General features: G+C 46.0%; 1 protein-coding gene across 1 annotated transcript in view; it reads right to left on the reverse strand.

Moving 5' to 3' along the window:
- The window catches only part of LOC144822741 (uncharacterized), a 2,085,503-nt gene that overhangs the window by 957,469 nt on the left and 1,114,060 nt on the right, over nucleotides 1-13,974 (reverse strand). Inside the window, exon 75 of the mRNA XM_078680596.1 lies at nucleotides 5,876-6,073. Within this exon, the coding sequence (XP_078536722.1) occupies nucleotides 5,876-6,073 (198 nt within the window). The remainder of the gene's footprint in view (nucleotides 1-5,875; nucleotides 6,074-13,974) is intronic.

Genomic DNA, 13,974 nt, shown 5'->3' on the forward strand with positions numbered 1-13,974 from the left:
AAAGAAAGGTTCTTGGACGCATCACAGGATGCCTAGGACTGGCTGGAGGCGTCTGGACTGTTTTAAGGCCCCCGGCCGAGGGGAGAGGAAAAGGAGCGGGGGCTGTTGAGGACCTGCCCAAATCGCATCTTCGGCACAGGAAAAGCCATCTCCCTGGCCCAGCGGCCGCCCTGAACCTACAGCTGATCATATCTAAGCGACAACAGGCTATCCGGGAGGCGGCCGGATCCGTGATGCTGTAATGGGCGCAAAATTCGGGGTAGACATCGGGAGATGATGAAACCTCTGGAGTGTGCCCATTAGACACCAGCACGATTTTGTATCGGATAACATCATACAACATCTTAGCTGCCTTGGTTTGCATGATGTCTCTTACTGTTTTGAATCAGTACTCTCCTGTGTGTTATTGATGTTCATACTGCGAATTCGTCTAGTTTTCTGTGATTACTGGTTGCGTAAAATGGATAAGTTAGAAATAAGTTTGATGCCATTACCATACAGTGCCATGATTAGAGTCACAATGCGCTGAATGCACACATTAGATGTATTATTGTAATTTAGATGCAATATGTCTGTGTAGTGCAGTCCCCGCTTGTCGAATCCAGATCTATATAGGATGTGTGCTCATAACATGTCATGCTGTGATCCTAAAAGTGTCTAGCTTTATTGCTAATTAAGCTGTAAACGCCCTGTGATTTATTACGACCTGACAGTGTAATGTGAATATATCTATAACATCTTAATAAACAGATCAAATAGTTCAAGACACAGATTCAATGGGGCATATTACCTAAGACTGCGCCGGCAAAGCCAGGGAAAGATATTTTACACTGGTACGGTCACTTTTTCTTACTGCAAATTGCACTTTACATCAAGGTGGCATTACATAAGTAGCACTTTGGTAGATCAGCACAAGCACCCCATAGTGTTCGAGACAAAGCTCCATCTTCTAAGATAGTCAGACCGGGCTGTGCATACAAACATTATGCCTCCTTGAAGCAGGTACATTTCTCCAAACATTTGCATACATTGCATCTGCGCTGGACAGTACAAAACACATGCACAGTGTTTTGCAAAATGTCTAAGCATATGAAGGGTCTACTTCCAATATTAAACCTATGCAAGACATCCCACACACACATTTGCACCATATTGCAGAAATACTGTGCATAGCATTAGGCAAGCTGTTTATGCCTGTTTAGTATTACAGCTCTGAACTGCTTCTCCCATTGCACAACGCAGCAAACTTGGGTTGCTGTGTTAACCTAAAAATGTGTAAATCCGCTACAAAATGTCCCTGGTGTGAGTGTCAAAAACCTTTTCAAAGATTTTAATCCCAACATCACCCAGCCGTTGTGTGGAAGAATGGTTGGGTGGAAGAATGGTAGAGGGGCAGTGAACATTAATAGGGTGGATTTTTCACCTCTTTCTGGATCAGTCATCTCAATACATTCTAGTATGTGCTGTTAGAACAAGCAGTGTTTCTCAAATGGCAAACGTTTTTTGTATGCACAGCCAGTGCCAATAGGTATTTCTTATTACAGGCCAAAAAATCATTTGAATTACACAGTGGCGGCTGCCGCACAACAAAAGTGAGGGAGGAGATTGAGGGTAAAAATTATATTTAAAAAAAAAAGTACCTCTCAAGCGCAACATCGCCATGCTGTGGGGGTCGGCGGTTGCACCGACACTCAGTAAGTGGTGTAGAGACGTGGATGAGGCGATGGTGGCAGAGAAAGCGGTATATGTTCACCGTGGCTGCCCAGGGAAATGGGATAAAATTTGGGGGGCCTGGAACAAGTTTCGGGGCAACATTTGTGTACCACCATGTGTGGTCGAGGTTGAGAAAGACTTAGATTAACCAAATTTGGTCATGATGCGGGAATGGGGTATTGTCATGTTGAGGTATCATGCTTAATGTTTATTGCTTAATGTGCACTGCAAATGCGATGTGCCCGAGAAGGCGAGATTATGTGATTTAAATGAATCTGTGAAAACTGTCCAAGTTGCTCTGTTGATAAAAAATAAAAAATATTTAAAAAGTAAAAAAAAAAAAAAAAAGAGTACCTCTCGCTGCCCCGACGCCGACATACTTAACTCCCAGCAGTCTCTAGGAAGGCAAAGGTTCCCTAGCCAATGCAGACACTGTTCTCATTCTATGAGAGCAGCGCCAGGATTGCTGTGAGCATCCTGGTCTGCCGCCCAGACACTGCCTATGAGCCTGCTGCTTTTCTCCAACCTGGCTGGGAACACTGCTGGGTTGGAGAAATACAAGTGGTCATGTCTGTTAGGCCGGACTAAGATGGGCGGCCAAACTTACATGCGCACTTCCAAGTGCCCACCACTGCTGTCTGTCATGGCCAGGCCCGGCCCCGCACGCATGCACCGTCAGCCAGAGTCTGTCACAGAAAAATAAAATGATATTATTGTTTTAATATCAATCAATCAATCATAGTTTATTGTATGGGATTACTTAAAATCGTTACAAAATTCAAATATAAAAAATATATATATCTTTACATACACGAATGATAAAAGCAATCAACAACGTCATCACCCTATAGCAAGGGAATATGCAATTTATAAGATCCAGTTATTAACTAAAGTGCAAGTGCTGAGCCACCAGCATGTAATTCCCTAAAGCAATACCACATACATTTCATTTTTTGACTACTGAAGCGTCCTCTAGTTACAAGCCCCACAGGTCCCGGTATTCACAAATTTGATGTCTATGTTGAGGGAGGGTCAGGAGCATAGCACAAGCGCTGATCACTACTTTAATGACTACGTTCTGGCAATTAAGCTAGTCCTTTCTTCCTATCTACCATGTGCATGGAAGGACAGGGAACTGCCGACACTAGCAGGCCAAGACTTTAAATAATCTGGGAGCACATCTCAGAGGAGGGTCTCACTGCACACACATTCACTGGAATGCTTGCTTTCATTCCAGACACTAATACTGGGGTGTGTCTGGCCACTTTCTATGGCCCATAGACCAGTTGAGGTTGTTTGACAACTGGGTCAACTACAACCTTTTCTGCACGTACCTCTCAGGGTAGCGAGGGCAAGCAGTCACATGCTTCGCAGGGGGAGGGGGGGTCAGAATTCACTAGTCAGGCCACAGACACAATAATGCAGTGAAAGCAAAGTGGTTATCTTTTATGTAAAAATTAAGTATTTTAATCAGCAGAACTAAATGCTAAACAATTCTAATGACATATGGGATAGCAAACTAAGTTGTGTTAAACAGTGGGGACTACACTTCCTTCTTCCTGGTATTGTCTGGTAGGTAGGCATCTAGACGCAACGGGCTGTTCCTCAGCTCCTCCATCAGAAAGTACAAACTTCCCATGTGGCAGGCAGACCCCAGCCATGATGGCACAGCAGCTCTCCAAGTTCTCCTTTCCTTCCTTGGGCTAGATGTGGACAAGAAGAACTTGGGACTGCAACAACAGGAGATGGTTTGTATCATACAATGTACACATTTCCCAGTATAAGATTTCAGAACCAGTTTGGGTTGGTTCTTTTTCAAATGCCATTCTTAAGCTGCCCTCCAGACACAGTGTGTTGCAAAGTCATTTCTATCAGAGAAAGGAATCTTTGGGCTGGTTTAAAGTAGGACTACCCAAAACACTGGCATAATAAAGTGGGAGACCAACATGATGTCATAATGTTTCCTGAAGCCGTAATCAAGAACAGAATAAAGGGCTGGCCCTGCCTAAAATGTCTTCACCTTGAACAGAAACTCTCCCCTCTAAGCTCTCAACCCAATTATCAACCAAATGGAAGTGCTCAGCAGAATTAATCAGAAGGCCCTTGCTAACAAGGTCCATATTGAATTTGCAAGGATATCAGTGGAGACCTGCACCAATCAGGGGCGGGGGTGGAGGGTGTTAAGAAAATCTAGAAAAAATTTACCTGCCTGCCCTGTCTCTCCTCCGCGTCCTTCGTTGTGTCTCCCAGCCGGAACAGGAAAGAGGAAACACCAGGCTCCCCATAGCCAACCACAACATTGCAATGAAGAGTGTGGATTGGTCTGAGAACCACGGTGAGACAGGCAGTGGGAGCTTGGGCATGTTCTCCACCCAGGCTGCAATGCAAAGTTTGCATGAATGTTTGGCCGGCCCAACGCGGCCCGCCAAACATCCATGCGCTCTTGGAGCAGGCAAACCACTCCTCCCCCTGCTCCTGTGTGAGCAGCCCACCACACTCACAAGCTGCCGCAGCGGGAGAATATAAAATAATAACATTGAGTTATTATTATTTTATGTTTCCTTTATTTCACTGCTGCTTCGCAGTGGGCCGACGCTCCTCAGCCTTAGCAGAGGAGCCGGCATTGAAGGGTAGCCCTATCTCCTTCCTCCCTCCCTTCAGTGCCTGGATCTCCACCGTCCACTGCAGGATTGCAGGCATTAGACACCTACAGTCTAGTGGAAACTGTCCTCATCCTCAATCTTGTCGATGCTAATACCAGGGGCATTCAAAATGGATTTAACTGGCCAGTATTCATACTCAATGCAACACACAGAGTCCCACAACCATACATGTACTGCACATACATGCACTCTGAGTTTTACTGAACAGTAGAACATTACACAAGTGATGACGGTAGGCTTCCTGCTTCTTAACAGAGAGAAAATGGGCTGGCGACACTGCAGATACAAAGAGCATGGGACTCCAGCACCACAGAATGATATGATGCACCCAGGACATGAATAGCAGTCCATTGCCTGCTATTATGACATGGTTTGTGAGCCATTCTAGGTCACAGAACTGGACATTAAATTACCATTGATAGGCCTAGGCCTCAGCGCACACGCTAGATTAGCATGGTGCCAACACAAAAATAAAAGTCAGGATAGCAGATTTACATCCAGTTGAGCGCACAGGTCAGGGATACATACTCGTTCACAGTGGAGAGTTTATTGCAAACCCAACAGGGTACAAATGAAAAGATGTACAGCCAAGCTCCGGCTCTTCATCAGTTGAGGTTCTTTAATTTTGACTCCATCTTACATTTGTCATCAATTTGTGTTGCCTTTACACAGACTGCTCTATTCATGAAGTGTTTCTGCCCTTTGGACTGCAACGTGTAGAAAACCCCACTCTGTCCTTGCTTTGAAAGCAATCTCAGACACTAGCTGGCCTAACTGCATACAGACATGTTCTGCCATTACTGATTGACCTATAAGTGCTGAAGTTGATTAACTTATGGGTTGGGCAGAAACACGACGTGAGGGGGACATTCTGGTTACATGATGTTTTTCTATTGGCTAATATTTTGCAGATCTTGTATGTCCATATTAGGTATTTTGTATGCTTGCAGAAGCTAGGACTGCCCCTTTCTTTATGCTGAGTTTGTAAATCCTAAGCATATAAAAGACCTCTGTGTTCTGTATTCTTTAGACTACCTCATTCACTTGCTACGGCTTCTGTGTGACGTGGCCTCACTTATTAAATTTAATAAAGATGTCTTTTAATATTTCAGCTTCTGTGCCAAGTTCTTTTGTATTAGTGAGAACCCTGAGAATGAAGATTTCAGTTCTTCACAGTGTTGCTGCAATAGGCCTCTAAGGAAGTGAAAGGGGTCAGAAATGAGCCGTGTATGTCTTGTGTTTCCTCCACACTTTGCCTGGTCAGACCAAGTGTAGTAGAAAGATGAAAGCATCTGTATAGGCATCCCCTTGCATAAAGGGGTCATGCATACAAAAAGTCTGGCCTTGGCCATAACACAACCCTATGTTTAAAACATGTGAAGGTCGGGCACGTGGTACTATCTCTCTATGTGACCTTTAATGCACACTAAAGTCATAAAAACACATTTGGTGATGAACCAGATAGATTTGCTCTCTGTTGCAGCTATGGCATATCTTACCTCTAACAATCCACTCCTGGATTTCTGACTCCTTGACGAGCACTGTCAGCAGTGCCTCCATGTACTCCCGGTAATGCTCCTCAGAAATAATGGGCAGAGACTGATTATGCTGAAATCCCGGCTTGACTGCTGCCATCCCTTCTGTAGCATGGTGATCACTGATGAGATCTTCCAGTCTGAGCTCACTTTCATCAGAATCTGAAGAATAGATCATACAACTTAATGCATTTCCTCTTAAAAAATAAATGTGATCAATCAGCTTTACCAAGATCAGCTTTACCAAAGATCAGACCACAGTAAGGCCTTACTGTGCCACACATGCTCCTGCATGCCTGAGAAGAAAACAGAATTGGCCTGATATACTCTCCCAGTTCACAAACCAGGGATGTGCACAGCGACTAGTCTGTGAACAGGGATGCCATCTGCAATGCTACCCATGTGTGAATGCGTCAGTTTGTAGGGATTTACAAAATGCTCTGCTTAATGTTTACTGTAGGGAATATGTATGTTCTGCATGGTCACACAGATATTTCATCCTTTTCTGGATTCTGTTTATGATGGCATTACAAGACTATGTACTGTGACACTGCTATGTGTACTCTGGCCATACATTGATACTTTCAAATAGGTTACAACCAATTGGTCTATTTAATTATCTTGCCAAATCATTCTCAATAGCACCAAAAGTGAATTAATGGCACTGAAGTTTAATGTTACATTTGGGCTATAGTGTGTGCCGCTCGTTAGCTGTGCTGAACTGTGGACCATTTCTGCCTGTATTCCTGGGAGCTGTCTGTCCCCCTGAAAGGAGCAATCTTACCAGCGCGTACTTGAGGCGCTATCGGGAGGCGGAGGAGCGCTGAGGGCAGCGCAGCCATTGTTGGACATCGAGGGCGGGGCCGGGACTGCGAGGCCCAGCATTCCAAGCGGCCAGGCAATCGCCGCAGCTGGAGCCTCTTCCCCGCCCCGCCTCTTCCTACTTAACCACTCCTATGCCCGCGCGCGCGGGGCGAAGACCGGGGCGAAGCCCGGGCAAAGGGCGGGCCGTTTGAGGCCGTTAGAGGACAGTAGAGACCGGACCGGGCCACCCCCCTAATTTCTCGCCTTCCACAATAATCGATTCTCACAATCTAGCCTGGCTATCCTGAAGTTCTGCTTAAACAAATGGCAACGAGGGAAACAAGAAGCAAGGCGGTTACCATGGTCACAGGTACTCTGGATAGTTTCCTTGCTAAGGCTAATACCGTGGTAAATAAGGGGCTCATAGTCTTAGAAAAACAAATAGCAGAAGAGATTGAAAGCTCGCACCTGGCTTCCCCGGGGTCTTCCTCTAATGGTAGATCGCCACAACTGCTGGATGCTACTCACCTATCACTTATGGATAGCATCGATCAAACTATAGAGTCAGTTCTGCAGCAGCTGAGGACTCCGTCCAACTCATTTAGGGATCGAGACTCTGTCCGCATCCTTGATGGGGTGGCATCCTCCCCTACATTACAGACTGTTCTACCTAGGGACTTGGGGAATGGTTCTATTGAAATGGATTATATGGGTCTCCGAGAGGATGCTGTCCCGAAAAGGAAAAGATCGCGGAAGTCTAAAGTTGCTAAATGGGCTAAAATAGATCCCACCTCAAACATCGCCGATGACAGCACTGACGCTTCTGGAACCCCTTCCTCTGAAATGGCGAGTTCTGTAGTCCACGCCACTAACCTCATACCTCCGCATACTGGCCCATTTATCTTTGGAGGGGGACTTCCAAACACTTCAGAGCATATCATTTCCTCACTTACTGACATCATTAAAAGTCTGTTGGTTCCCCTCTCCCTAAAATTGGACTGTATTGAGGCTAGACTTTTAGCAATAGAAAGATCAGGTGGAAATGGGGCTGATCAGCAAGGGTTGCGACTAAGTACAAATGGAGTAAATGGGACTAATGATGGGATTTTTCTCCCGCCTAGTGCTTCTATTACTGTGGTTCCAATTCTGCCAACAACTGTTCCCACGGAGAATGCCCCCACAATCACTCCACCACAACCTGCCCCTGTACCCCTACCTAGGCAATTGCCCCCGGTCCCACCTGTCAGGAGGTCGAAGTTACCTACTCCGGCTAGTTCACTGGGACAGGAGAGACCGCCTAATGTAATGGCTGACTGCCCCAATCGGATAGGCAACACCTTTAACCGACGAAAAGCAGTCAACTTGCCTCCTGAGGTGGCGGCTTATACTGTAATTTTGATGGGGGTACCTGAACTCCCCAGCAATGTGGTGGAATCTTACGATTGACTACGTAACAAAGTTATTAGTTGGCTAAATGTTCAAAGGCCCCTACCTCCTAACCTTAGAGGAGAAGTACTGATGGTTAGAAGGGTCCCATGGCTTGGGTATACTGTCAAGAAAAAGGGGGAAGATTGTATAATCATAAGTGTAGGAGTTCTCAGGTTGCTACGTACATTTGCAATTGGCTAGGGAGTCCGGGGAATACTTCCATAGAACTGGTCCCCCTGTCGTTCTTCTACCCCAATGTGCGAGATGTGACTACGGGGAGGGATGACGGCTGGACATGGGTGGGATTTGCTGTTGACGGGTCAAGGTATAGGCCTACTCGTTATGATACCCCTGTCTATGGCAATTATGTTCACCCCAACAGATACAGTTGCCTTGATCAGGTTGACTGACTCCAGAAGGGCGCATCCATTGGGGATACTGAAGGTGTAGCTTCTGAAACCGCTGGGTTGGGGACAGGAAGAGAGGTACCACTCAAGACCTTCACGCATCTCCCTCGGAGAGCATAACTACGGGCAGTTCCTGGGGCCAACTAGTTAACTTATTCCTGAGTCCATCCGGTCCAAATCTAATATCTGAAGCTCCATATGATAAGGGAATCCTACCGAATAGGTCTGAACTACCCCCGCTAGGTACCGCCGCTGTGATGACCGTGGGGACGGTACCTAAGACTCCCGTAGGAATCATGAAGGTCCTCTCCTGGAATGTGGCAGGCATTGCTAACAAATTAGATACAAATGATTGGGCTTCCTTGGTAGGCAGCAGCGACATCTGTCTCTTTCAGGAGACTTGGGCCAGGGAACACTTCCTCAGAGCAGGTTACGCAACCTTCTACATCAACGCTAAGTGGAATGGCAAAGGGAGGCCTTCTGGTGGACTAGCCGTCTGGGTGGCCAGTCATATTGGCTGTAATGGGGAGATAGTACCTACCTATTCGGAGGACATACAATGTGTCCTCCTTAAATGGCCCAATGCATTCAATCTGGCAATTGTTAATGTGTACTCACGCACCAGTCAGTGCGTCCATGGAATCACCCACTTGGACGATCTTTCATTATTTTTGGGTCAACTTCCCACTGACTGTAAGATATTGATGGGTGGAGACTTTAATTGTCACTTCGAACCCCTTGAAGGTCTGAAGGAGGGCGCCCTAACTGCTGAAGACGACTACTGGGGGATCCCCCCATGCCAATCCCCTCATCCCAAATCATGGTCCCCTATAGCAGTGCAGATCATGTCCCTGACTTTGAATTTTGCCGAGGGCCTGTAACGGGCGCACCCCATCTAATACCCCCTCAATGTGCACTTTTAATAGGAAGAACCACGAATCACGCCTGGACTACATTTTTCTGGATACAGGTTTGTGGTCAAAGGTCCAGGATTTTAGGATTGTAGAAAGAACAGACAGTGACCACAACGCCCTCTGTCTAGACATGGCTTACCCCGTCCCTGCTGTAGGGTTGCCATCTATTGACCTCAGTGAAGATCTAGGGAATTCGGTTCTAAGCACCAACAGACGCAGGGTAAGATGGGGGAAATTAGTAAATTCAAAAGAGAGCATAAATAAAATCTTTGAATTAGCACTCCCTAAGCTAGACGAAATAGATGAACTGATCAACCAACCCAGAGCCACAGATTTTAATGAGAAAATAGCCCAAATCCACACAGATTTGGTGGGAATTTTAGGAGAGGTTTTTTACCCAGTGGCGGTGCCAAGGAAGAAAAAGACTCGAACCTCAGCCTGGTATAACTCCACCTGTAAACAGATCAAGACCGAGCTGATCTCCACAATAAAATCAGGCACTAACAAGGATAAGGTTGCTGAACTTAGGCGTAAATATAGGGAAGCCCTGGCACAAGCAAAATCAGAATGGGACTGGAATAGATGGCAGGACCTTTCCCTAGCACTAGAAACGAGGGACTTTAGAAAATTCTGGTCTTTGGTTAACACTGGCTCAGGAGAACCAAAACCAGCAGTGGAGCCAAACATCGCTGCTCCGGTTTGGGAAGCCCACTTTAGCAAATTGTACCAAGATACTCCTGAATTTGCTAATGAGGTGGCCCTTGATGTCATATCTGACCCCGCAGATGGACTAGAATTTACATTGGGTGAGGTAGTTAGAGCCAAAGAGAGACTGGCGTTGGGGAAGGCCCCGGGACTCGACAGATTGCCCGGCGATCTGTTTAGATACCATCCAGGGATCTGGGGCCCGTACCTCCTAATTCTTTTTAATTCCATCCTGGGAGGCATGGAGATCCCCTGCACTTGGCTGGGGGCAGAGATAGTACCAATTTTCAAAAAGGGCTCTCCTCAGCTCCCAGCCAACTACAGGCCGATCAGCCTTATAGTTGTACCCCAAAAACTATTTTCTCGCCTTCTCCTGAACCACCTACTAGACTGGATGGAGGATAACGCTATTCTTAGTCCCCTCCAGGCGGGCTTCAGGAAAAACACGTCCACCATGGATCAGATTTTCCGCCTCGTTCTCCTCTACTGGAAAACAGTGAGGATCGAGGGGGGGAGTCTGTACATGGTGTTCGTGGACCTGAGGTCCGCATTCGACTTGGTTCCCCGCAAGAAACTATGGGAGGTCCTAAAAGAGTTGGGTGTTCCTCCTCAACTACTGCATGCTATAATTAGGCTCCATGAGGGCAATTTTGCCCAGGTTAGGTGTGGGAGGGATGGAGCGCTGTTCTCTAGGTTCCCAGTTCTCAGAGGGGTAAGACAGGGCTGCGTTCTTGCGCCGACCCTGTTTTGCCTCTTTGTTAACAGTGTCCTACTCCATCTCGACAATCTCAGGGACAATGACGCACCCCAGTTGGCAGGCAGGAGGGTACCGGCTATCATGTTTGCCGATGATACCCTCCTGCTTTCCAAATCCCCGATGGGGATCCAACGGATATTAGATGGGTTTGGCGTTTTCTGCAGGCAACATCGTCTGGAGATTAATACAGAAAAAAACAAATTCAAGATATTCCATGCCTCCTTTACAACTAGGCCTAATCCAACACTGGGTTCTGCAAGGCTGGAAAGGGTGAAAACGTTCCAGTATCTGGGGGTAACACTACACGATAATTTATCATGGGGCCCTCAGATAGTCAGATCCCGGTTAAAACTGTCCCAATTATCGGGCGCAATCCTGAAGGTCGCAAATACATCAACCTTTAAACCCATTAGTCCAGCCGTGGAGATGTATAAAACCCAAGCCAAAGCGGCCGCATCATATTGTTGAAAATGGCAATGTGTATGTACATAAGCGGCGTTCATTTTGTGTTCACTGTACCCCTTGTTGTAAGCAGAACGGATATCGCTAAAACACTGACTGTGTCATCCCGCTAGCATAGACCCATGCACACACGTACACGACAGCCATTTTAGGTATCATGGTCTCCTAGTTCACGATCGATCATCGGCACACTTCCCTGACCCTGCAAACTTCCCCCATGCACCCTGACCGCCCCCGCTCTCACATGCATAAGTCATGAGCCCTCCCCTCCCGCATGACTCTGTCTCTGAGAATGGCACCCCGCGCCTGACCAACACCTCCTGTCCCTCCATGAATACCCCTCCTTTGATGACCTCTTCCTCTGAACCTAATTGTTTGCACGGACCGCTGGTCATCCCTTAGCCCGAGGATACAGTTTATTGCCCACTACTGTATGCACTCGTCTTTCTTGAAAGAAGCCACTATTGATCATGACCACCCCACCCCCTGAGATTCGATCAGGCGCACACATTCCAAAGGAATCAGCAGAACACTCAGCTGCGTGACAGCCCCCTCCTATTGTATGGAGGATAAGGGCCCCTACTGTAGCCACGTGTTGGAATATCTTCACACTTCACAATGTCTTGATTGTAATGAAGGATGTGTGTGCCATAAACCTGTGTATAAAAGATGAAGCCTCAGAGAAAATTGTTAGAGCACCTCCCGAAGACACTATGCGAGTGTCCCAAATGACATGCTCTCCTCATGAGTAATAAACTCTGTTCTTGTTTTCCTGCCTTCAGCGCCCGTCTCTTTATTTGGTAATTGTTCAAGATGGAAACTAAGAGTCGGCCTGCACCAGCAGCCTGGGCATCGGGTGCGATGTGGGCTGACTTTTCTACAATATGGTAGTGAGTTGTGGGGTCACATAGCTGGGGCAGAACTAGTCAGAGTAGAAAACAACGTCCTCAGACGCCTTCTGCTTCTTCCCCAAGGCACACCCTTGCTACCACTAAGACTAGATCTGGGGCTCCCCTCAATAGGGGATGAATTGGAACTAAAACCGCTGAGGTTTTGGCACAGGCTCTGGTCCACTGGCGAACTTGCACATTACAGGGAAGACCTTAAGCATGTTATGAAGCTTAACCAGCGTGACAGAATCCCGTGGTTGACCTTTATTAAGAGAGAACTACATCGTCTGGGACTCCCTGAGTTATGGGAGGATCCTGAAAGAGGCTGTCAAAGGGTTCCCCGTAAAAGGCTGGTGGAAATATTTAAAAAGAAAAGTCTAGTCTTTCGGGTGTCTGCACCAAAAAACGGTACCCTGACCGAACAATTCCTGGATTCCAAAAATTCTTATAATTTTGAAGGTTTTATGGACATCATATTTCCTATTTTAGCAAGGAAATTGTTCATCCAATGGAGGCTAGGCACCCTGCCCCTGAAAACTTTTACTTGCAAATGGACAACACGGGATGAAAAAACCTGTCCGGGGTGCAATAACTATGATGAGGAAGAAATTCACGTTCTGTTCTTTTGTCCGGCCTACACTAGACCGAGAATTACTGGCTAGTGCCTTTGTGTAGGAACTTGGGCATAAGAAATTACTTACATTCATACAGAATACTGAAGACAAGTACCCTGCCCACATTGTCTTTGCAGTTGCTAAGTTTATAATGGCCATGTGGCAGATAAGGGGGAAAATACCAAAAGACTGAATACTGATATGAATTGTAATGAAATTGCTACTCATGTCTAGGCTCTTCAGGGGAATGAACTACCCATGAAACGTACCATGTCATGTTTTTATCGTATGTGGATGTTTTTTAATTGTTTTAATGTTTTTAATCAATCTTTTATGGTCTCAAATGGCCGAAATAAAGAATTTTTGGATTGGATTGGCTATAGTGTGTATTTAAAGCTCAAAAATATATGGCTGACAAGAGCAGCACTGCTCTCTGGCTGGACTGTGGTTTATAAGCACTGCAGTCACATAGAAAAAGGAAAAGCATCTTTGCCATGTAGGAAAACCTATTTTTATATATTAATAATTCCATACTAAAGTATGGCTTGTAAGCCCACAGGGCAGAGCAATTAATATTTAAAATTACATATTTGAAAAAATGTGTCCTCACAGTCACTGAATGTCTATAAGCAGTAGGGTTGAGCTACATTCTCCCGAAACAGGCCTAGATATAATTAATATTTCATTGGCCTTAATTCATAACTTTGCCTGGGTAAATGTTAGCAAAATGAATCAATGCTACGTTCCACTCAGTTATAAAAATCCAATTTATTGGTGATATCAGATGTTTGATAATGGTAGAGGAAAACTAACTCTGCGATATGCAGTTTGTGCCCCCTGGGCCAAAACTGGCTTCAAACCAGCTTTGCCATTTGGCTCACTTCCTGAGGCTCAATACACATCCCTGGTTGGAATTAAGAACACTTCCCTCCAGAGGACAGTGGTTTGGCCTCTGAGTCCAGGAAAGCAGGGGTGTTGTGAGCATCTTGCCACTTAACATAGAACATTCTTAATGCTACTTCTTACCAGGGCCTGAGCAGAATGTTACTGGTGTTGAGACCTAAACAGGATGTGTTTATGAA

Source organism: Lissotriton helveticus, chromosome 3_1 (genome assembly GCF_964261635.1).
Source record: "Lissotriton helveticus chromosome 3_1, aLisHel1.1, whole genome shotgun sequence".
In the NCBI taxonomy this organism is placed as follows: domain Eukaryota; kingdom Metazoa; phylum Chordata; class Amphibia; order Caudata; family Salamandridae; genus Lissotriton; species Lissotriton helveticus.